This window comes from Macaca mulatta, chromosome 20 (assembly GCF_049350105.2).
Source record: "Macaca mulatta isolate MMU2019108-1 chromosome 20, T2T-MMU8v2.0, whole genome shotgun sequence".
Taxonomy (NCBI): domain Eukaryota; kingdom Metazoa; phylum Chordata; class Mammalia; order Primates; family Cercopithecidae; genus Macaca; species Macaca mulatta.
The window spans coordinates 5,020,949-5,046,729 of NC_133425.1; the positions used below are offsets into that span (position 1 = coordinate 5,020,949).

General features: G+C 44.7%; 1 protein-coding gene across 2 annotated transcripts in view; it reads right to left on the reverse strand.

Moving 5' to 3' along the window:
- The window catches only part of CREBBP (CREB binding protein), a 157,978-nt gene that overhangs the window by 74,608 nt on the left and 57,589 nt on the right, over positions 1-25,781 (reverse strand). For both annotated transcript variants that reach the window (XM_015125407.3, NM_001260715.1), the window contains 1 exon segment: positions 15,447-15,623. In XM_015125407.3, the coding sequence (XP_014980893.1) occupies positions 15,447-15,623 (177 nt within the window).

Genomic DNA, 25,781 nt, shown 5'->3' on the forward strand with positions numbered 1-25,781 from the left:
AGGTTCTTAATCTATTATGTCTTCCATTCTTTTACTCCTGACACTACCTTTGTTGAAGAGACTACATAGTTGTCCTCGCACTGTTTCTTAAAGTACGGAAATATCACCAAAAACATTACATAAAAATTAGGCAAAAATTTTAACTCTACCAATAAATTATAAGCAGGCTGTTCTTAATTCACCAAAAATTAACACGCTGCTTTTCATTTGGGATTTAAAGATTCTTTTTTTTTACATTTCAGAGACAAGGTATTGCTATGTTGCCCAGGCTGGCTTCCAGGGCTCAAGTGATCTTCCCACTTCAGCCTCCCATGTAGCTGGGATCACAGATGTGTGGTGGCACCCAGCTGGCTTGTATTTATTTATTTATTTATTTATTTTTTGAGACAGGAGTCTCACTCTGTTGCGTAGGCTGGAGTGCAGTGGCACCATCTCAGCTCACTGCAACCTCTGCCTCCCGGATTCAAGCGATTCTCCCGCCTCAGCTTCCCAAGTAGCTGGGATTACAGGTGCCCACCTCACCTGCCTACTTTTTGTATTTTTAGTAGAGATGGGGTTTCACCATGTTGGCCAAGCTGGTCTCGAACTCCTGACTTCAAGTGACCGGCACGCCTCAGCCTCCCAAAGGCCTGGGATTACAGGCGTGAGCCACCATGCGAGGCCTGGCATGTATTTTTAATAGTGTCTTTTGCACTACACCTGACCATATGTCAAAACAATATGGTTGGAAACTATATGGCAAATTTAAAACTTGGTCTGTTATTTGTCTACCTCTGGATGGAGGACAAATGTACAGTTTAATGAGCTCTACATATTGTTTATAACATGCATCTCAAAAGCCATTCTGAGGGTGAAGCTGAGTCAACGGTGGAATGGAAAATGTCTTATGACCCTGTGTCTGGCCCTCCCCATGGAATTCTGTATATTTGTCTGGGACTAGCTTAGTTTTGCAAAGTAGTTACAAATACAGGGGCACACTTACTTTCCTCCTCTCGCAGACTGGTGTTCAATGAGCCATGAGAGTTAGATGTGAACTGTAGGTGGCCCCCAAATCTGTCAGAAGCATCCTTCAGACTTCCCCAACCTCCCTGCCCAGTTCCCACTGGCAAGCAGGCACTAAGGATGGAGGAAGAGTACTTCAGAACCCCCCTTTAAAGCACAGAACAAAGCCATCGTCGTGGAAGCTGCCCCAAAAGTAATCTACATTTTGTGTGATTTTGTTTTTCTAAGAGCCAAGAAAATTTTGAAAAACAGTAAAAATAAAGGGGCACTCTATGTTGCCAGATACTGAAACATACTACAAAGCTAGTTTCTTTACATAAGTCCAGAAACAGACATATGTATACATCAAATTAGCATACAGAAGTCCCCGCTTATCCTCAGGGGACAGGTTCCAAGAACCCCAATGGGTGCATGAAACTTCAGATAGTACTGAATCCTATATATACTGTATTACGTCCTATACACACACACCTAGGCTAAAGTTTAATTTATAAATTAGGTATAGTAAGATTAACAGTAACTAATAATGAAATATAACCATTATAACAATACACTATAATAAAAGCTACATGAATGTGGTCTCTCTCTCTCTCTGAACACCTTATTGTACTACACTCACTTATTTTGGGATTGCTGGTAAGAGAAACCCCAGAATGTGAAACCCCTGATAAGAGAGGACGACTGTCTCCTAAAGGTGGTGCTTTATATTCAAGAGTGGTGAGGCATCTTTGGATCCTTATCTTCTATTAAAACAAAACAAAACAAAACAAAAAAACACTTCATATGGACTAAATTGAATAAAAATGGATTAAAATGGAGAGAAAAATTTAAAATACTTTTAGGACGCGAGGATGAGAAAGCCTTCTTAACGTAAACACATAATAAAGTTTAAAAAGTGAAAAACTGAGAGCAAATTTGTTGGTTTTCTTTTGTGCAAATGCTCTCAATAAAGAAAGGACACTATCCCACTAAAAAGTTGGGCAAAGAAAATGCAAGATACCTCACAAAATACAAAGAAACAACAAATACAAAAATGTTCTACACCTTGGTGCCGAGGCAACACAAGGGAGAGAGGATTGTTTCTCAATGAAGAGGAGTGCAAGCACTGGACAGCCCAGGCAGAAGGATGCAGGCAGACTCCTCTCTACCTCCTACTCAAAAATGAACTCAAGGTGGAGCAAAGACTTCAACGTAAGAGTGACAATCATACCATTCATAGAAGAAAACCAGGAATAAATCTTCACGACCTTGGATTAGGCAGTTTCTTAGTATGTCACCAAAAGCACAAGTGATAAAAGAAAAATAAACCTATTTCATAAAAAATTAGAAAGTTTTATGCTTCAAAGGATACCATTACAAAATAATGAACTGTGAAAATGGAAAGTGAAAGAGAAAATATTTGCAAATCACAGGTCTGATAAAGCACTTGCTTCTAGAACATATTTTAAAAACTCTTACGACTCAGTTAATAAAAAGACAAATAGCCCAATTAAAAAATAAGTGAAAGCTCTGAATATATATTTATCCAAAGAAGATACATGAATGGCCAATAAGCACATGAAAAGATGGTGAGCCTTATTAGCCATTAGGGAAATGCAAGTTAAGACCACAGTGAGATACCACTTCACACCCACCACAAGGCTATAATAAAAAGCCAAATGCTAACCAATAGCAACAGGGTGGCCAGGACGTGGAGAACTTGGAATCCTCATACAGTGGTGTGGGATGTAGAAGTCTGGCAATTCCTCAAAAGGTCAAACATAAAATTACCATATGACCTCTGCAATTCCTATTTTAGGTATATAACCAAAAGAACTGAAAATGCATGTTCACACAAAAACTGTAAAAAATGTTCACAACAGCCTTTTACAAATAGCCAAAAAATGGATACAATTCAAATGCCCATCAAGTGATGAAGGGAAAAACAAACATAGTATATATCCGAAATGGAATATTATTCAACCATAAAAAGGGAAGTAACCACACATACTACAATGCGAACTTTGAAAACATGCTTCGTCAAAGAAGCCAGTCACAAAAGACCACATATTGTGTGATTCAATTTCTAGGAAATGCCCAGAAGAGATACAGCCATGGGGGTAGACAGCCTATTAAAGGTTGGCTGGAGATGGGGGTTCAGGGGAAATGGGGAATAACTGCTAATGGTACTGGGTTTCTTTTTGGAGTGGAGAAAATGTTTCAGAATTGACTGTGGTGATGGTTACACAATACACTACCACTGAACTGCACACTTTAAAGCAAGGACTATATGGTACATGAATTATATCTTAAAAAGCTGTTTTTAAAAAGTTCTTACTAATCATTAAAGAAATAGAAATAAAAGAATGAGGCATTTTTAATCTATCAATATGGCCAAGATTTTAAAACTGCTAATTGGTATTGATGAAGATATAAAGAAATGGCAATTCTCAAGTACTCTGGAAATCCAGTATAATTTTGGAAAGCAACATGTATCAAAGAGAAAAATATGCATTTCTTTAGACAGTAATTCCACTTCTCATTATTTATTATTAAGGAAGTAATTGGACAAGTATGTTAAAATATATGTGCAAAGATAATGCATCACATTTTGATTCAATATTAAAAACTGGAAAAAATTATAAATGCCTATTAAAGGTGGACTAATTAAAACATCCTATGGCTACAGACCTACAATGAAGTAAGAGGCAGCCATGAAAAATAAGGCAGACCTCAAATAACCCCTGTCAAAGCCATGTGGAGCAGGGGAATGGGCCAACCAAGCCCTGCCTGAATTCGTGGGAGAGAACATCCAATGACTGTTATTTAAGGCAACAAGTTAGTAACAACAATAAGGTAGACCTTTATGCTTCAACAAAAAGCTTTTTAAGTGACTACTATTTTTATATCAAAAAGCATTCCATTCTGGGGGAAAATTCCTGAGAAAACAAAATCAGAAGAATCAGTAAGAAAATGAGGAGGAATTAAATATAAAAAATTAAACTGTAGAAGTATTGGAATGTAATTAAGGTGAGCGCTTTGTTATGCAAAGGCAGTAAAGGCTTTAGTCACAGAACATAAAGCAGTGCTCCTCACTATTACCAGTAACAATTCTTTTTATTTTTGGAGACAGGGTCTCACCGTTACCCAGGCTGAAGTAAAGTAGTGCAATCACGGCTCACACAGCCTCACCCTCCTGGGCTCAAGCGATCCTCTCACCTCAGCCTCCTGAGTAGCTGAGATCACAGAAGTGTGTATCACAACGCCCAGCTAAGTTTTAAAAGTTTTTGTAGAGACAGAGTCTTGCCATGTTGTTCGAGCTGGTCTTGAACTCCTGGGCAGAAGCAATTCTCTCGCCTTGGCCTCCCGAAGTGCTGGGATTATAGCTATGAGCCATTGTGCCCAGCCTTCCAGTAAAAATTCTCAAAATACAGATCCTCCCATTTTCCCCTAAGAGACAAGGCTGCTTTTTTTTTTTTTTTTAATTTAGACTCTTCCCAATTTTTCTAAAACTAACATATATGTACCTTTACAATGAGAATAAAGACATTTAAGAAGCCAGGAGTGGTGGTACACCTGTAGTCCCAGCTACTCAGGAGGCGAAGGTGGGAGAACTGCTGGAGACCAGGAGATCAAGGCTATAGTGTCCCATGATTGTGCCTGTGAATTGCCACTGTACCCCAGCCTGGGCAACAAAGCAAGACCCTGTTGCTAAAAAAAGACAAAACCAAAATCAAAACCATTGAGAAAAGAGAGAAAAAAGAACAAAAGCTCCAGGGGCGATTCCAACGCAGGAGAAGACTGTATGTACCACTAAATAGGTGTGAGAGGCTAGATTACATAAAGACTGGCATTGTTTCTACAACTAAAACCACTAGGAACAAGTGTAAAGGCCATTCATGAACCAGGAAAAATTAAATCTGAAAGACACAAGACAAAACAAATCATGATGGAGCTATTATTTCTTCTTCTCCCAGTCCACCTTTATTCCTCACTCTGTGCCAGGCTCTGTGTTCAGGGTCCGAGGTACAGCAGCTCACTGAAGACACACAACTCCCCAAGGGAGGAGTGCTCTGGGAACTAGCCACACGACAGGTGATGTAACTGAGGCCCCAAGGAAAGGGCCTTTCCTGGGTGATGAGCCAGCCACTTAGCAGCAGAGCCGCAATCCTGCAGCTCTCTGTGTTCCTCCTCCACAGAGGGCTGACCACCTTGCTTTATAAAGTGTTCTAAGATAATGTGACATGAAAACTGGTGAAGAACAGGACCGAAGCAACTCAAATAAATGCCTATGTCTCTAAACATAAGCACTTCAAATCTTACTCGTGAGAGAAATGCTCATCAAAATAAGATGACATCATTTTCTCCTATTAAAGGGTAAGGTGGGCTGGGTACAGTGGCTCACGCCTGGAATCTCAGCACTTTAGGAGACTGAGGTGGGCAGATCACCTGAGGTCAGCAGTTTGAGACCAGCCTAACTAACATGGTGAAACCTCATTTCTACCAAAAATACAAAAAATTAGCCGGGTGCGGTGGCACGCACCTGTAATCCCAGCTACTCGGGAGGCTGAGGCAAAAGAATAGCTAGAACCCAGGAAGCAGAGGTGTCAGTGAGCAGCGATTGCGCCATTGCACTTCAGCTTGCACAACAAGTGCAACACTCTCTCTAAAAAAAAAACAAGTGGCCGGGCGCGGTGGCTCAAGCCTGTAATCCCAGCACTTTGGGAGGCCGAGACGGGCGGATCACGAGGTCAGGAGATCGAGACCATCCTGGCTAATATGGTGAAACCCCGTCTCTACTAAAAATACAAAAAACTAGCCGGGCGAGGTGGTGGGCGCCTGTAGTCCCAGCTACTCGGGAGGCTGAGGCAGGAGAATGGCGTAAACCCGGGAGGCGGAGCTTGCAGTGAGCTGAGATCCGGCCACTGCACTCCAGCCTGGGCGACAAAGCGAGACTCCGTCTCAAAAAAACACAAAAAAACCAAAAAAAATAAAAAAAACAAAAAAAAACAAAAGGACGGGGTGACAGTCCCTAGCCTTGGGAAGATGGTGTGATGCTGGTAACTGGGTACATGGCTTTTGTTGGAAGGCACTATAATGCTATCTGTCAAAAGCCTTAAAATATATGCAATGTATGTTTCTGAAGCAAGGATCATTTCACATGCAATTTGTAATGTGGAAGGAGGAGGTGGGTATGGTGTGAGAGCCATACTAGTTTAAACCTTAGTCTCCCCTTCGTGTTATTATTTTGAGCCACTGAGTAACGGCAGGTAAACACAAAGCTCACTGAGCCCACTCACCCCACTTATCATCTGCACTAGGTTTAGCCACAGGCTCTTTGCATGTGTTGCTTATTACGTAATTGGCAGCCTCAACCACTGTGTATACTCCACTGTCAAACTACCTGTTTTTTCCTCCCCCGAGATGGAGTCTCGCTCTGTCCCCCAGGCTGGAGTGCAGTGGCGCAATCTCGGCTCAGTGCAGGCTCCGCCTCCCCGGTTCACACCATTCTCCTGCCTCAGACTCCCGAGTAGCTGGGACTATAGGCGCCCACCACCTCACCCAGCTAATTTTTTGTATTTTTAGTACAGAGGGGGTTTCACCATGTTAGCCAGGACGGTCTCGATCTCCTGACCTCGTGATCCACCCGCCTCCGCCTCCCAAAGTGCTAGGATTACAGGTGCTCCGTGAGCCACTGTGCCCAGCCATCAAACTACCTTTAAAAACAAACTCTTTACGTTTACTCTGGTATTACTTAAATTTTTTTTATTATTTTTATTTTTTTTTGTGATGGAGTCTCGCTCTGTCGCCCAGGCTGGAGTGCAATGGCATGATCTCGGCTCACTGCAACCTCTGCCTCTGTGATTCAAGCAATTCTCCTGTCTCACCCTCCCAAGTAGCTGGGCTTACAGACGTGTGCCACCACACCTGACTACTTTTTGTATTTTTAGTAGAGATGGGGCTTCACTGTGTTAACCAGACTGGTCTCGAACTCCTGACTTCAAGTGATCTGCCCGCCTCGGCCTCCCAAAGTGCTGGGATTACAGGAGTGAGCCACAACGCCCAGCCCATTCCTTAATTTTCAAAAGAGTCTAACATGCATTTTTACTAGGATTGTTATTGCTACATAGGTTTTGGGTAATTTAGCCCCAATGCCATTTTTCCTATAGTGCCTGTATTGTATGCTAAGAACATAACAGAGATGTGCATACAGAATGTGAATAATAACATTTATCCTCACATTCCTCACAGAAAAATAAGTCATTTTTTACTGTGTGTCCAAGAGTAGGTTATCATGTCTTCAAAGGACCCTGTGTTCCAAACAGTGAGAGACTGACCAAGAAAGAACAAGGAAGGACAGTGTCGCCCCTCTGTGCCACCAGTGCCCCGATCCACACCGGGCTGGGATTCCCGCTGCTCATGCCTAACCTTCCACATCCCAACAGGGTCCAAACCCATGCTCCTTAGATGCTCCCCCACCCACCTGGAAACCCGTCTCCTCCACAACCTCCACCGAGAATCAGAAAACGACACCAAAGCGAACATCAGGCAGAACGAAGGCTGGCTCTGCAATAACCGCTTGCTCAGGTTCCCTCATAAGGACCTACAACAGTTGGGTATGCAAAGCTGTGGCACCATAAAACAAAGAAAATGTTCATTAACTGTACACAGTTGCCAACCTGGGAAGAAGTGATAATCACCTCTCAGGTGATAAACTGGTAAGAAACACAACGTAGCTATTTTCATAGACGAAACGTTTCTTGTGTTTTCTTCTTTTTGCTTTGTGTTTATTGATTTAAGATCTAAATACAGGCCGGGCACGGTGGCTCATGCTTTTAATTCCAGCACTTTGGGAGGCTGAGGTGGGTGGATCACGAGGTCAGGAGTTCAAGACCAGCCTAGCCAACATGGTGAAACCTTGTCTCCACTAAAAATACAAAAATTAGCCAGGTGCAGTGGCGGGTGCCTGTAATCCCAACTACTCAGAAGGCTGAGGCAGAAGAATAGCTTGAACCTGGGAGGCGGAGGTTGCAGTGAGCCAAGACAGCGCCACTGCAGTCTAGCCTGGGTGACAGATAGAGACTCTGTCTCAACAACAACAACACGAAACGAAACGAAACAAAACATCTAAATTCAATAGGGGAATAATCCAGAAGGATTTATAAGTAATCTTAAAGCTGTGATTTAAAGTAGAAAGCAAATGGCCAACGGAAGCAGGAGAGCCCGAGCCCAAGGCCAAGGCTCGGTGTAAGAAATGTGGCCAAGCGTGGCGGACCTGCCACTCCCTCCCCACTTTCTTTCTGGACCCACAGCCACAGACTTCGGAACCCAGCAGTCTACCTAGAAGGGGTGGGAGTTAGTTGTTACAGCACAAAGAAACCCTATAAAGTGGCCGGGAGAGGTGGCTCACACCTGTGATGCTAGCACTTTGGGAGGTCCAGGTGGGTGGATCTCCTGAGCTCAGGAGTTTGAGACCAGCCTCAGCAAAACGGCAAAACCTGTCTCTATCAAAAAATACAAAATATTTGCTGTGTATGGTGGCACATGCCTGTGGTCCAAGCTACTCGGGAGGCTGAGGTGGGAGGATCGCTTGAGCCTGGGAGGAAGAGGTTGCAGTGAGCTGAGACTACACCACTGCACTCCAACTGGGGTGACAGTGAGACCCCATCTCAAAAAAAATACCCGACCAACCAAAGAAACAACAAAAAAGACAACCTGCAAGGTAGAGGGCACTGGATCTATTCCTATGGTCAAAGGGACAGGTGGACCCAGACTAGGAGCCGAACGACCAAGTTCAACAGAATTACCAATTTACTAAAAACATAAAGTTTTTAGAATACTCTTCTTCAATACTGTTGATATATATATATTCTTCAAGAATACTTATGATATTGATAGGTTCTAAGGATTAGAGGAAAAAAGGAACACAAACAAAAATTTACACAATAATTTTTTGGTAACTTGGCAAATTAGTTACTGGACAGACTGTCTTTTTGGTGACTTGAACCTCAGGGCCATCTCCAAAGGTTGTGGAAAAGGTAAAAGGAAGTTAGGGTGATTTGGGCTGTGTAGAGACTGATGTAGTTCACACCACTCCAGAGGAAGTGAAGTATTATATTCGCATTACTGCCAGCTACGACTCACCTCACCCAGACCCATGACCTGTGCTGTTTACTGAGTTGTTGCTTCTTGCAGGACTATTGCGGTGTATTTACTTGATTCTTCTAGAAGTCAATTCATTTCTCAGAAATCCCTGCTATCCTTATTATACTTCCAGCAGGCAGGCAGAGGCTGCAATGCTGGTTGTTAGTAAGTATGCAGTACATCTTGTGTAGACAAAAAACAAAACAAAAAAACCTTCTGGGTGAGCCTCCACTTTACATGAGTATCTCTGAGATGATTTATGCTTACACCTAGGAGGTTTTGCTGAAGAAAGAGTTATGCTAGGCCAGGCGCGGTGGCTCAAGCCTGTAATCCCAGCACTTTAGGAGGCCGAGACGGGCGGATCACGAGGTCAGGAGATTGAGACCATCCTGGCTAACACGGTGAAACACCGTCTCTACTAAAAATACAAAAAAACTAGCTGGGCGCGGTGGCAGGCGCCTGTAGTCCCAGCTACTCGGGAGGCTGAGGCAGGAGAATGGCGGGAACCCGGGAGGCGGAGCTTGCAGTGAGCTGAGATCCGGCCACTGCACTCCAGCCTGGGCGACAGAGCGAGACTCCGTCTCAAAAAAAAAAAAAAAAAGAAAGGGTTATGCTAATCAGACTCTAGAAAAGATACTGCTGGTTAATGGGAAACCTATACTGGAAAGAAAGTTAAACAACCTTGACTGAGCACCTGTAATATGTGGGGCTGCCCCGATACCAAAGGACTGGCTACTTTTTCTCAATTTCTAGTTTCTTGTTATTTGCAACACATCACATATCATTATTTTGTGCTTAAATTATGTTTCCCAGCTGATTCTTACTGCCAAAACCAATGGGGATAAGTTTGAACGGAACATTTATACTTAGTGGCATTTGAAGGCCCTGCATACATGTTTTCTCAGCGATCTTCAAGACACAGATGGAGGCAATACATGTAAACTCTTAAGAATACACAAACACTTAAATCACTAATAATTATGGACAACGGCTTACTTCCAAACCTTCCCCACGTTTTCCAATTCAGTTAGTGAAACACAATTCATAATCATGGTGTAATTTTTCTAGACACTGTTATGGTGAAGAGATGACAAGACTATTCACCTGCCGTCTCCACAGAACTCTATATGGACTCTCTTTAGTCCTAGGCTAGAGGGAGGTATTAGACAAGCAGTGATTTTACAATTTCTACTTGTGCAGTGAAAGGAGCTTGTGTATAATGTTAGGGAACACAGGCATCCATGCAAGGAAACCAAAACTGAGAGGAGCTCATCAAAGATGACAACAAAGACAGAGACTCCGGCGTTCATGAAGCTTAATCCTGTGCAGTCAGTTTAAGTCTTGCTCCCTCAATGATCACAATCTAGACACGGGACAGAAAACTATGAAAATTTGACAAACAAGGTTGGGGGGTGAAGGAAGATTAGTGAAGTCTTCTGAAGTACTAACGTGGACATGAAGACCAACAAAGTAAGTCCACTCTACAGTGGGACAGCTGGTCACGACGCCAATGGCTCACGGTGTCAGTGGACAGTGGCTTTCATGGTCTTTATTCCAGATCAGAATCAGTGGAGCAGCTCATGTAAAACCACGAGTTCCAGCAAAACACCAAGAACCGCAAGCCCATGTGTTCAGGAATTATCTGAGTTATATCACAGGGAATTAGGTGGTATTAATTGGGAAACTGAGAAAGAATAAAGCTGAAGTTTCACAAGAGTGACTACCAAACACAGATTCTGCACCTTTGTCCTAAGAGATTGTGAATCGGGAGGACTGGGTGAGGCCCAGGAACTGCAAGTCACTCAGATGCAGGTGGGGCCATGGACAGGTGCTGAGACAGCAATGGAATGAACCCCTGGACACAGGGGGGCCTGGAGGGCATCCCAGCACATGGCTTGCCACTCAGGAGCTACCAGTGTCACTGCCGCAGCTGTGATATTCTGGCAGGACACAGAAGACCCCTCTCCCATCCTCCTGTCGACACAGTCTTCCAGTCACACCACCCTTCCGTTCAGAGATGTAGATCAGCAGCTGCTGTGGGCCCTGTCCACAACCTCAACTCCAAAATTCTGACACTCCATCACAACAAATAGTACTATCACTCTCATGAGCAATTTTAAATAAGCAGCACTCCTGATGAATCTCCTGCATCTCAACTTTAAGAATGGTGAAGTTAAAACAAAATTTAAAAAAAGGACGATGAAGTTTCCATAATGCAGTTCTTAAAAAAAAAAAAAATCACATTAAAAATAACTCTTGCAGGAGACCACGTGGGAGAACCTGAAGATGAGGCCCCTCTGGTCACTGAATGTTCTCAGTCCAAGACGTGTCCCACTTCTACACGGCGTTTTGTGAAAAACGTCAGAAAGCCCAATCCAAAGCTTAAGCAAGACGTCACCAAGAATCAGGTGGGTTCCGCTTCCAGAAGGACCGCCCTTGAACTTCTCCTCACTCAACTAAAGTGGCTTCTACTTCCTGCATCACAACCTACCCTGTAAGCCGATGGCCCACCTTCCCTCCAAGGCCTCCTGAACTGGTTCCTGCTCAGCTCCCAACTTCCACTCACGCCATGCTCCCTTCCCTCATGGTGGCCTTTCTGGACTTCTACCAGTTCCTACGCAAGCCAGTGCTCTCCCAGTACCATGGGGTCTCTATGGCTTCTCAACTTTCCATTCTTGCCTTTAAATCTCCTTCTTCAATGTGGCCTTCTCTGATGGCTCCATCTAAAGAGGTCCCTGTGTCAATCTGAACCGCTGACTGCTACTCAGACCTCTTGGAGCAGTTTGTAATGATATGTTTTCCATGGCCACTACACCCTCCATTTCATGAAAGTGGAGTGAGCTCTGGGCACTCCCAGTTGCCTTCTGGGGAGCCAACTCCAGCACCTGAGCCCACAAAAGGCTTTCAACACATGTGACAAATTAATTGAATGATCATATCCTTCCCTTCCTCAATGCTACCCAGTGATGTTGAACTCCTATAGAAATTAGGAGGGGAGAGGAATAAGAGCTCCCTGGCCCAAGACCACGTGGCTGAATCACCCCAGGAAAGAGCTGCAGAGGGCACCAGGTGACTGGGCACCGGAGTCCTGACTGGGATTGTTTGGGACACCAAATTTAGTTGGGTACCCCTCAAAGCATGACAATAAATGCAAATATGTTCGACACCTCATATTTTTATTTTTTCACTAAATAGATCTAGATTTCTCTGGAAGTGTTTACCCTCAGTGTGCAAAAGTCTGTGGGTTTTGAGGCCAGATATAATTTTGAAAATTCAAAAAGACTACAACATGCATCTGAGGAACTGCAGACAAACTGTAAGCACGGGCTGGTGAAACATTCCTGACAGGCTCAGGGCTACAAAAACATGACCTCAGAACATAAGTGAGGAGTTTTACGCTTTGCAAACAGGAAGCTACATAGCTTTGAATAACCCAAACCCCTCATAGTCTCAACTTGCTCAGTTGTAAAATGGGACCTGCAATGATGTCTCTCAAGAGACTATTGCAGGAATAGGGTAAAAATTACCTAGAAAGATGTCGGGGAGACCATGTGTGCTGGTACCCCACTTTCCCACCAGTCCCCTCTAGTTCCTACCACTATGTGGAGCACTGAAGGCTGTTCCTGGGTCAGGCTGCCTCACAAAGGCACATGTGGGCACAGCCCCATCTGATCTGTGCCCTCCAGGGTCAGTGGTGTCAGTTTACCCCCAAGAGGCATCTATGGATCTGTCTCAAAGTCCACAGGGGTTCTTGTGAGACAGTGGCCACCAGGCAAGCAATGCAGTTTCCATGGATGAAAATGCTTTCTCAGTTTACCCTGAGAAGACCAGAGAGAGAGGCAGAAACAGAAGAGAGGGAGAGAGAAAGACAGGGGGTGGGGAGAGAAGGGGAAAGGGAGGGATGAAAGAAGGGAAAGGCGGGGCGGAGGGGAGAAAGAGAGACAGGCAGAGATGAAGAGAAGTGGTTCTACTTCTGTCAGATGTCTCGAAGACAGGCAAAAGGATGAGATGCTGTCGCTACTGCTTCTCCTAACCACTCTCCAGAGCAGTTTTTAACTGGGGGAGACTATGCCCTGGGGAACATATGTCGGTGCCTAGAGCCATTTTTGATTGTCATGACTTAGGGGAGAAGGTCATAAGCACCCAATGGGTAGGGACAGGGATGCTGCCCAACATCCTCTGGGGCACAACCGGTTCACAGCAGAGAACTGCCATCAGTGCAGAGGCAGAGGGGGGCCTGCCCCGGGCCAAAGGGCTCCAGCCCTCCTGCAGGTGAAGGGAATGAGTAGCCTCTTCGCATTCCCGGCCGAACCTGCCCTTGACAAGCATATCACATCTGCCAAGTTCAGCCCTCTGGAGCAGTAGTGGAGGCAGCAGAGGGGCCCAGAGCACAGATTCTGTCACTAAGCTGTGGATAAAGGAGAGGGGATGGGGAAGTGGGGCTGGAGAATATTTTAAAAGAGAAAAGCGACGAAAATGTTAGGTCAGGGTTTCCCTGACTGTAAAATACAGGAAGTCTTGCGAAAAGCAAATGCTTTCACTATGAAGCCAAATGTGCTCCTGGTTACTGAGCAGGCACAATCGATGACAGCCAACCCCACAGTCCACACTGCTGTCCTTTCAGTGAAGACTGGAAAGTAAGCGCAGGAGAGAACAGGATTTGTGTGGAGACAGAGCCCAGCATTATGCAGGTCAGTACTGTTCCCTGAACTTGAGGGGCTGACCTAGGGTCCTCTGGGCTCTGCTTCGGGTTCTGGACCTGTACTATCAGGAACAGGGCAATCCTGGTAACAAAAAGTTATTAGAAAGAAAGAAGCATATCAAGGAAAGTTACAAGGGGATTGTCAGAAGAAATAAAGAAGTCCTAAGAACTTCAGGTTGTTTTCATAGTTTTGAGAGCAAGTTTTGTTACTTATTTTCTTGCTCTGTCACCCAGGCTAGAGTGCAGTGGTGCGATCTCGGCTCACTACAACCTCCGCCTCCCGGGTTCAAGCAATTCTCCCACCTCAGCCTCCTGAGTAACTGGGATTACAGGTGTCCGCCACCACACCCGGCTAATTTTTGTATTTTTAGTAGAGACGGGGTTTCATCATCTTGGCCAGCCTGGTCTCGAACTCCTGACCTCGTGATCCACCCACCTCAGCTTCCCAAAGTGCTGGGATTACAGGTGTGAGCCACCATGCCCAGCCTCAACCACCTTTTTAAATGGAGGTACCATACAGCAGGGAGCCAGCACCTGACAGGACACCCCATTATTCCCATTTCCTGATTTTATCAAACAAGAAGAGAAAGAGATCTGGCTCTCTCTGCTTCCCAATAGCCTCAAAACTTCTAAGCACTGTAAGCAATGTTAATTACTTAGTTTTGAGGAACGACCAAGGTTATATAAGATACATCAGAGGAAGCTGGATGAGGTGAAGGATATATAGGAATTCTCTGTACTATCTTTACAACAACAAATACTTCAAAATAAAAAGTATAAAAACCTGAAAGACAAAAAGCAACTTTTTCTGAACATAATCCTCTCACTTTCTTGTGATCTTTCCAAATCACTACGGCAGCTGGGAAGGCCAGGCTCCCAGCAACAAGCACACGGGGGAGAGACGGCTGCTTGTGGTCTTCACCCACCACCAAGGGCACACTAGACATGCAGCAGCTGGGGTGAGCAAGAGAGGCTGAACAAAATAATGCACTACCCCTCAGTGTTTTGAAATAAAAGAGATTCTATTATTTTGTGGCACAAAAGCAGATAGTTTCCCATTAATATCTTGATTCATCAGGTTGAGAAGTGATAAGGATAGTTCCTATTTCATAGATTTCCCACCTATAAAATCCCTTCAAACCTCAGGGAGGATGAAGACACGTGGAATCATCTATCATGTTGGACATAATACACAAGTCATCAACAGAGTATTGTCCTTGGAAGATAAATGTCCTTCATCTGACGGTAATACAAATCAATGGGCTTCTACTGATACCATCAAGCCACTAACAAACAGGAAGTGTAAAAAAAGCCAGTCTCTCTGGTTCTCATGATTCTGGAGAGAAAGGTAAAGCAATTCGTGTACATGGATTTTCTCCATCAACAAAAGGAGCCTGGGAGGAGCGGCTGAATCATCCTCACCTATCTCTCCTGTTGCTAGCTCATCACAAAAAATGTTAAAACTCATTTAGAGAGCTACTCATGAGAAATCTGGGTTCTCTTCCTATCACCTACTGACACACTTTTAGTTACAGATTTTCACTGTGAGCATGATAAAAATCCATAGACCACAGCACCCACCGGAGAGCCACAGCACTGAGAGCCAAGGGTAACTTACCATATTTGGCACGTTGGTGACTGAAGTATTCTTGATGTCTGTAGGGAAGGTGGGTAAACTGTTGACCATGCTCTGTTTGCTGGCTAACTGGGGGTTCACTCCAGTGGCTCCCATTGGCTGCCCTCCAGCTTGACTAAAGGGCTGTCCAAATGGACTTGTGTTCCCAGTTATTCCCATCTGAAACAAAAAGAGGTAACATCAGCTGTGGTGATGCGGTCACATATAAAAGGAAGGCCCTGGGAAATGCTCACATGGTTTTCTATGAAATACTCATTGCAATGATAAATTCAAGGTTCATTTTCAGGTTCACACGCTCCAAGCAGAAGGCTCATGAAGCTGCTCCTAGCAGCCACTCTCTCCTCACCTTAAACCCCATCCCAGAAGAAGCCTAGCTGTTTCCCCCCACTCTCAGCCACTCTCCTCACTTAACCCCTCCGGCCCCAACAACGGCACCAACACCTGAAGAAAGTCATTTGGAAAACAAAACTTTCCAAAGTTGATAAAACAAAACTTTCCAAAGTTGATACCCAAGGGGAATTCTTTCAGTTTAATCCTTAATTACTCTATAAGTATCTAGTTTCTGTTAGGTTCCCCATCAGATTGGAACTAAGTTTCCATTAGTTCAAAACAGGGAGTGGAAATATTGCAATGAAATGATACAACACCTGGGATCTGCTTTAAAATACACTTGACCCATGAGCAACATGGGTCTGAACTGTGTGGGTCTACATATATGGACATAGTTTTCAATCTCTCCTGCTCCCCTTCAACCTCCTCAGCCTCTGCCACCCAAGAGATCAAGAACAGCCCCTCCTCATCCTCTTCAGCAATGTGAAGACCACGAGGATGAAGACCGTGGCGATGACCCACTTTCACTTGGTGAATGGTACATTTTCTTTTCCTTAATGGCTTTTTCTTTCTTTTTTAATCGAGACGGCGTCTCGCTCTGTCGCCTGTCGCCTAGGCTGGAGTGCAGTGGAGCGGTCTCGGTTCACTGCCAACCTCTGCCGCCTGGGTTCAAGCGAGTCTCTTGCCTCAGCCTCCTGAATAGCTGGGACTACAGGAACAACACGCCACCACGTCTGGCTAATTTTTTTGTATTTTTAGTAGAGACGCGGTTTTGTCATGTTGGCCAGGCTGTTCTCAAACTCCTGACCTCGGGTGATCTGCCCACCTTGGCCTCCCAAAGTGCTCGGATTACAGGCATGAGCCACCGCGCCCAGCCCCTTACAGTTTTCCTAATAACATTTTCTTTTCTCTAACTTACTTCACTGTAAAAATACAGTATATAAGACTTAAAACATGAAATTTGTGTTAAGCAACTGTGTATGCTATTGGTAAGGCTTCCGATCAACAGCAGGGGATTAGTAGTAGTCAAGCTTTTATGCAGTCAAAAGGTTATAAGCAGATTTTCGACTGGCAGGGTCAGCACCCTTAACCCCTGAGTTGCTCAAGGGTCATCGCTAATCCACTGGGCAGGAGGAGATGGTAGGAAAAGGGCACAGATGGAAAGAGTCTGGTAAGGTACTGATCATCACTAACCAAGCAGTAGGCGATGGGTACACAGAGGTTATAGTATCCTACCACTGTACGTGTGTAAAATTTATGTATTTATTTATTTTTTGAGAGTGTCTCACTCTGTCACCCAGGCTGGAGTGCAGCGGCATGATCTTGGCTCACTGAAACCTCCACCTCCCAGGTTCAAGCAATTCTCCTGCCTCAGCCTCCTGAGTAGCTGGGATTATGGGCTCGTGCCACCACACCTAGCTAATTTTTGTCTTTTTAGTAGAGACAAGGTTTCATCATGTTGGCCAGGTTGGTCTCGAACTCCTGACCTCAGGTGATGTGCCCACCTCGGCCTCCCAACATACTGGGATTACAGGTGTAAGCCACTGCACCTGGCCTAAAATTTTCCATAATAAAGTATTTTATAAAATTAAAGTGAACTGAAATCAAATATATAGTAGATAAAGGCAGGATAGGGAAAGAGGAACCCTCAGCTATGCTTCCGTGAGGGCCTGCAACCAACTGGGATTCCTTCTATCAACAGACGTGGGCCAAGTTCCCTGATGACCCCCAGTTCCAGCCTCCACAGGTCAATTCAGGAATTGCCATGGCAATACCCCAGTACCTACCTTTCTCCCTGTGCAGGAACAAAGGCTAATTAAGAAACCAGATGCTTGGGCTGCCTGTCTTTATTTTTTCGCAAAGCTCTAATATTCCACCTTCTGTCTATTGTGTGTTCTGCATTTCTGGTGTAGTGGTCAGTTTGATGGACTGGGAAAGGTCCCCACATACGGAAAACCTCCCAGGGGTGAGTTTCCAGTCAAGAAATCATTGCTCAGTTCTCTCCATCAGCCTCACCTGGTGACTGCCACGCCAGCATGTCCACTCTGGGTAACTTACATTCCTTCTATGGACTTCAATCTCCTCGCCTGTAAGATGAGTGTCTTCAATAAGATGGATCGCGTTATTTCTTTCAGCTCTAAAAGTCTAGGCTATAAACAAATCAACACTCAACACAACTGGCCCTTTCTGCTGAAATGCTCGTACAAAAACACAAATAAAAACTAAAGGAGTAAAACCAGAAAGTTCTAGCTCTATGCATTTCATACACAGGTGATTTCCTTCCACATGTAGTCCTCCTAGGTGACATTTCTCACCTTTTTGAAAGCAATCACATTCTAGGTGCTCTACTTAAGTGAACTGAGATGCTAATTCTTCACCAAATCCACAAACCAGACTCACTTTCGAGTTCAAGTGACTTAATCAAGGCAAGATGGTAGCTCAATAAATATTAAGCACATTTTTGATTTGTAAGAAGCTTCCTTCAACTGTCATCTGAAACTTAATTGAAGCAGGAATTTATATTTTCAGAAACTACTACACTAAATTAATTCCATGGGACAATTACTACTCTCAGAATTTGTCTTATTATGTATAATAAAACTGCTGAAACATTGTTCTCGGAAGCCTAGAATTTGAATACAAGAACACGAACAACAACAAAAAATACAGTGTTTCTTTTTTTTCCAGTTCCTAAATTTCTCACTTTGGACAAAATATGACAGAACACATACACTCATCTTCCCTCAATCAATTCATCCTCAAAGTCAACTGGTATTCACCAAGTGCCTGCTATGAGCCAAGCCCAGTTCTGAGGTTGTGTAGATGCATTTCCTACTTGTCACAGAGCTCGCACCTTGTGTCCACCAATTTGACAAACAACAACAACAAAAATCAACGTCTTTTGGAAGTTTCTAATTAATTAGGCCCAGCATTGACAAACCAAAGTGGGTGACAGCTGATGGGGTGGGGAAGGGGACAGGTAACCATCTTCTTTCCACACCAAATGCCTAGGTACCCTGGCTCCAGAGAAGAGGGGACAGTACCAAGAGGCCAGCGCACTCTGAAAGGTGTTCCATGGACCTCAAAGTTCACCTGACTTGCTTCACAAAGTTTATTTTCAAAACTTCCCAGATATTTTGACAATTTTCCTAAGATAGCCCTGCCAGGGTGAGTTTGAGGTGTATGTGTGTGATCAGGTGGGTAATACTTGCCTGGCCTGGGGCCCTTTTCTAACTGGTCATTGTTGTTTATTTTGTGTGTGTGTGTGTTTTTGTTTTTGAGACACAAGTCTCATTCTGTTGCCTAGGCTGGAGCGCAATGGCATGATTTCAGCCCACTGCAACCTCCACCTCCCAGATTCAAGCAATTCTCGTGTCTCAGCCTCCTAAGTAGTTGGGTTTACAGGCAGGCGCCACCACATCCAGCAAATTTTTGTATGTTTTAGTAGAGACAGGGTTTTGCCATGTTGGTCACACTGGCCTCGAACTCCTGGCCTCAAGTGATCCATGCACCTCAAGCCTCCCCAAGTGTTGGGATTACAGGCATAAGCCACCACCCCCGGCCATAACTGGTCAATTTCAAAGGGCAACCCAGTATTTGGAAGCGCTCTGACAGATTTCATCAGGAAACGTGTCTGTACCTTTTCTTCTTGGCCATCAGATAAGACAGCCAAGGAAATAGTCTCACCAAGTTTTTACCTTGATTCTCACAAGGTAAAGAACATGGCAAGTCAAAGATCATGAACGGTATGTAAGGAACGTCCAGCCCAAAGGGATCTACATAATTCTCAAAAATAGGGGAAAAAATCCCGTCCTTAGCCTATGATAAAAACAAACAAAACCCAGGTTATATGCAGGAGGTTAGGATTCAAATCTCTGGCACCAGGGCCAGCCCCAGCCTCTCCTTATCAGAGCAAGTTACTAACCAGGCTAAAGAGGTCAGTTCTCCCACAGGGTATGACTGCTCATTGCCCAGGCAAGGCTACCTCCTGGTGCCAAACCATCTCCTGGCAGAACTCAAGAGCCATGAACTGGTCCTAGGCTGCAGTTATGAATAAAAACCATTTGCTTCTAGAGATTCTAGATTTCTGAATTCCTAGTCTATATCTATTCTCCATTAATCAAACTGAGCACTGTGGTCCCCAAGCCTAGGCTAACATATACTTTTTAGGACCAATGCCCAAAATGAAATACTAACATCAAGATGTCTAACTCTAATTAATGAAAATCTACATTTCTTTAAATGTCCCAACATGTACTTGATAATAATTTGGTAGGTCAGGTGCTCATGCCTGTAATTCCAGCACTTTGCCAGGTTTCCCATGAAAAAGCATTGTGACCAAGCGTATCAATCATTTAACTGTTTGAGAACCTACTTCTGTTTTCTATTACTGCACTCAGAGAGTAAAAATATGTAACCCACAGTCCTTGTGTATAAGAAAAATATTGAAGCCAGATCCTGAGATGTCCCCAACTCCAACCACTGCCCCCAAGAAAGAATGGGGGTGAAACTGGATTAGCCTTAACATGACTGCAGCGTGAGCTCTGATGAGGAAATTCCTCTTTAAGCTCAGCTCAAAACCCAAGAACAATACAAAGGGGCACCCACAGCAAATTCTGGTGCTGAGCCCAGCCCATCCATCAAATCCTGCTGCTGTGGGCCTGAGCTGTGTGGCAAGTAGGTGAGTGACCATCATCAACAAAGAGGAGGGAAAAGGCAGAATGACTTTCCATCTACTCCAGCAGACACGGGTACCATGGAAAGTACAAAGTACCACACAGCTCTGGAGGATTATCTGTCACATAAATGCTTATAATAATCTATCCTGAACCTGTTGTGGTCACAAAACTAGGATAAAACTTCTCACCTTCCTGGAACATTCTCTGTATCCCCTGCAACATACCAGGGATGCAGCGGAAGGACCCAAATGAATGAACACGCCAAAGCACCACCATGCCACGCAGCCCCTAGGAGTAGAGCCAGGAAGGAGGTGGTCAAAGAACCACGAGCAAGTGACCAAAGTCAAGGCACAAAGAGAGTCAGCACTGGCTGGAGGGGGCGTCAGAAGAGGCAGCAGGAACAGTCCCCTTTCTATCTTCAAAACTGCCAAACAAGGATCTCAGCTACTAGTTGGAGTGGACAGCTACCTTCCCATGCTGAAAAGTCAGGCAGAACGAGAACAGGCCCTCGGAGTTGGTTTTCGGAACGGTGAAACGTGTGTGTGTGATCACAGGAGATACACAAGTCTAGTCTGGCTATAAAATGGGCCCTCTGTGCTACATCTTTGGGCCAAGAAAACCCTGGCTTTGGTACAAGGCCCCACTCATGCTCTTACCCAGAGCTTTCCACTTGCACACAGAATTACTGACCCATCAGCCTCCATGGTCACTTCTGGCTGCCAACAGCCTCCTCTGTTTACCTCAGAATGTGGGACAAATACTATCATTTTCTACTTGTAATGATACGACAGCTATCAAAACATTCATAAGAAAACAAGTTCCAGGCTCAGAAAGACCAGAAAGATTCTCTCCACTCACTAGCCAGGAGAATTATCTCTACTACTCACCTAACTCCCCGTCTCTCAAGTGAGATCTAGTCTCGTAAAAAAGTTAGTAAACGGAAATCCAAGAAGTAATTAAGGGGTTTAAGGAGAGAGAAAAGTCAGGTCAAGTCCTTCAATATCAGCAGAAAAACTCCTGATACTGAAAAGGGGTTTAGACTGAAAGGTTATAGAAGAAATCATCAAAATAGAAGTATCTCCACAGAACAGGTCTCTACAATAGTAGCAAGTCAGGCATCCATTTTCTTGCTCTTCTGTTGAACAAGGTCAGAGAAACACGTTCTTTGCAGTTAGGGCCAACACAGGTTATAGCTCCTCTCCTGCCATCCACAGACCAAACTCCACTGAGAGGAGGCAATGGGCCAGGCAGCCCATGGGGGTAGGGGAGGGAGCACTTGGGTGGGCACCAGTCCACAATTTTGTGTGATGTTCATTTTTGAGGGACACTCTAAGATCTCCTAAAGATTAAGAATACCTGTCCTTGGGGGAAGGAAACTTCCTTCACGTCCTTCATTTTCAGGGAAGGGCAAGCTGGTTCCTGATCTCACACAACCCCGTGCCGCGTATGGGAGCCTTTGCAAATAGCTCACTTCCAGAGACATCAACCACTCACAAAAACCACCACTCTGACAAACTCCCCGAGTTTTCATCTCCTAATGTCCTTTTGAAGCGCACACTCACAAGAAGGGATTGACCATAACCACTTATGAGTACGCCCCTGAGGGGGCCACCGTGTGACCAATGGGTGGTCGGGCAGGAGGATGGCCAGAAATGCACTGCAACGCAGAACTTGACCTAGAGTTGGCCAGGCCATCAGAAACTCTCAGTGCAGCAAGTGCCGAGTTTGATGTTTGGGTTTTCTTTTTTTTTTTTTTCTTTTGATAGAGTCTCACTCTGTCGCCCAGGCTGGAGTGTAGTGGCACCATCCCAGCTCACTGTAACCTCTGCCTCCCTGGTTCAAGTGATTCTCCCGTCTCAACGACCTGAGTAGCTGGGACTACAGGCGCATGCCACCACGCCCGGCTAATTTTTGTATTTTTAGTAGTGATGGGGTTTCACCATGTTGGCCAGGCTGGTCTCGAACTCCTGACCTCAAGTTATCCACCCGCCTTGGACTCCCAAAGGGCTGGGATTACAGGCGTGAGCCACCGTGCCTGGACTTGAGGTGGTTCTGAGGAGCCCAATAAGTCCGTTTTTGCAGCAGCTGACTACTTCAGCAGTTTTCCTCATGCCTCAAGACACGCCTTAAGCCACACTACACAGCAGAGCACTCACAGGAAGTGGGCTTTGGCCACGGAGGTCACTGATGCTGGTCAGAAACACACAGAAAGGAACCAAAATATGATGTTCAGAAATAAGCTTTGCAAAGACAAGTGGAGAAGTAAGACTAGTTAAAATTTACCGCTTCATAGGTGATGAAAGGGTCCCCAGAAAAGCACAGGGACACACTAAATCAGCCTGAGAACTCAGCAGGCGCTCCCCACCGCCCCCACGGAGACTTCGCCCTTGCACGGGGACTCATCACCTCCCTGCTTAATGGAACTCTGTCTCCTTCAAGCTCACCAGCCTCATGCCAGTACCTGGGACAGAGACAGGAACTGTCTATGAAAACAGGGTGGCAAAGTGCGGCCCGCGGTCAGCCCAATGCCTCTTTACGAAAAAACAAAATTTTTCTTATTGGAACACAGCCACAAATACAATTTCATTCATAGAGACAGTATGCCATTGTGGTCAACTAGTGGGCTCTGGGGTATCTGAATGGTGGCTCCGCCACTTGCTAGGGATTTACTTATACCTCTCTGCACCCTAGTTTTATCATCTATAAAATGGAGATCACAGCACCTCCTCTAAGGGTTGTGTGAGAACTAAGTAAGTTCCTATATGCGAAGCACTAAGATGAGCAGCTGCCACAGTGAGTACCAGGGGTGAGGAGATGAGAGACAGCTTTGGGAGGAATCATTCTACACTACATATGATTTCTTTCCTGACCACGCTTAAGCAGTAATGAAATAAAGGAATGCTTTTCAGAGAACGTGTGATGGTGGAGAGTGGTTCCAACATATAAGGCGACAGGGACAGGCCAGCTGGGATTATTGGCATTTGATTATGAGACATTTTCAGAGACACACTTGTGACAACAACAATCTTATGCATTTGCTATTTGCAGAAATACTCTGAAGAGGCTATTATTTTCCAATTGTCCTGATAAATCACAGGCGTTTCCAGTTTTCACTCTACATTGTTTTACAACTTTAAAAACAATAAACTCAGGGTGTTTATTTCAAACTTAAAGTAAATCATAAGCAATAATGACATATGATCAAAATACCCTAGCCTAACATTCTTGGGTTGAAATTTAAACCAAAATACAGAAGAACTGAACATGAAAGAACACTCCCATGAAAAAAGAAACTGATGCAACTACCAATCATAAGCCAGCCACGACACAGCAGCAAACTTCCATTTGATGCGGCTTCAGCCTAACCTGACATATTTTTCAAGCTGGAGTTTTTAGCATCTTTCTCCACAAGCTGGTACACACGTAAAACCACAAATTCATATAAGGTGTAAAAACACAACTCAGTTCAGCACACCAAGAGCAAAAGTTTGCTAAATAATTTAATAGCCAGAAATATTTATTGTTTTCAATGACATAAAGAACCAGAACTAACCCAGACTATGGCCAGATCATTTGTAAAGCCAAAAGCATTTTCTCTTGGCAACCTACCATTGTTGGAAGAAAGCCAAGAAAAGCAGTTTTCATGGAAAGACATGACTGCATTCAGTTGTCTGCTATCACCCGCTTGCTCCTGGAATCCTTCCAGTATATCAACTTGGCAAATACAGAGTAGGGAGAAATACACCACTGATTACAGTGCCATAGACAGCACTTGGCTGTCCAGGGTGCGCCTGGGACAGGAGAGCTCATCTAAAGCACCTGGGCAGGTAAGCAGCCCACCCTCCCCCTCAATGGAACTCTTACGTGCTGCCAACTTTGAATGCATTCAAGAAAATGTGCAGCCCCCAGGTCTGAACATTTGCCCTGGAAGGATAACTCCTAATTGGAAGACTAGTAACAAAGTATTTAGCAACACTCAGTGTATTTCATTCGAATAATGTCTTTCCAGAACCATTCCTCCTCTTCTTGGGTTAAGATCCTCCCAGGCATGAGGATTGCTTGAGGCCAGGAGTCTGAGACCAACCTGGGCAACAAAGCAAAACCCTCTTCTCTACAAAAAATAATTAGCCAGGTATGATGGCGTGTGCTTGTAGTCCCAGCTATTTGGGAGGCTGAGGTGGGAGGACTGCTTGAACCCAGGAGGTCGAGGATATAGTGATCCATAATTGAGCCACTGTGTACACAAACACACAGCCATGACCAGAATGTGACTTAGAAGAAGAGTGGAAATGCAGGCCTGTATCTTCACTGTTAGTCACCCAACTGCTCCAGAACTGCCAGCAGTCAAACTGGCATCCTAATACTATTGGTACACCTTGGCAGGTCTTTACAGTTAGAGATGCTGGCTCCCCAGGGTGCAGTCCACATTAATGCATAAGTAAAAACAATGGGTCAAAGTCACTGGAGAAACTATTTCTAATCCTGTTTCTGCCCCAATCAGCCATGTAACTGGGACAAACCTCTTGGTCCCTTAGCTTTCCTTATCTATAAAGCAGTAAGCATTTAGATCATCAGTAGGTGATCTTCAAAGCAAGAGACTGGAGCATGAGGGATGGACTTGAATGCATTTAGTTCCCAAGTTTCCAGGGCGAGGCACACTTCTAGTCAGACAGTGCCTATTTGAGCAGCAGACCTTTCCAGCAAGACCACTAGGCAGCTATCACGTCACAAACCGCCCCTAGCTCTCTTCAGCAGTGATGCTCTTATCTTTAGGACACTGGAAGTTGAAAAGGCTATGGCAACACACACACACACACACACACACACACACACACACACACACACACACACTTATCTAGGAATGCAAAGTGTGTTAAGGTCTTCCAGAAGGGAGATACTGTGCAGTGGTGACGCACACAGGGCCATGTTCTCCCAAGCCAAAGGTAAGAGACACAAGCCACAAGGAAATCAGACATGTGCTGTTAACAGGTGCCACCAACATTGACTGCTAAATGGAGTTTGAAGAGGGAGAGGGGTCCTGACTGGGAGGCCAGCAAGGGGGTCAAGAGCTGGGCCTACAAAGGCGAGCTAAATGGTAACGGCCACAGTCGATGGCGGCTATGCCCCTGCAACCTCGCCATGAACAAGAATGGGGTGAAACACCTCCGGGAGGGGCCTGGATAGCCACAAATCTTGCAGTTTCAAAGTTTATCTCTAATCAAATAATCTAAATGTCCACAAAAAAATGGTAAGTTGTGCAGCCATCTGGCTGGGGGTTAACTGACAGAGCTAACGTGTTAATTAAAAT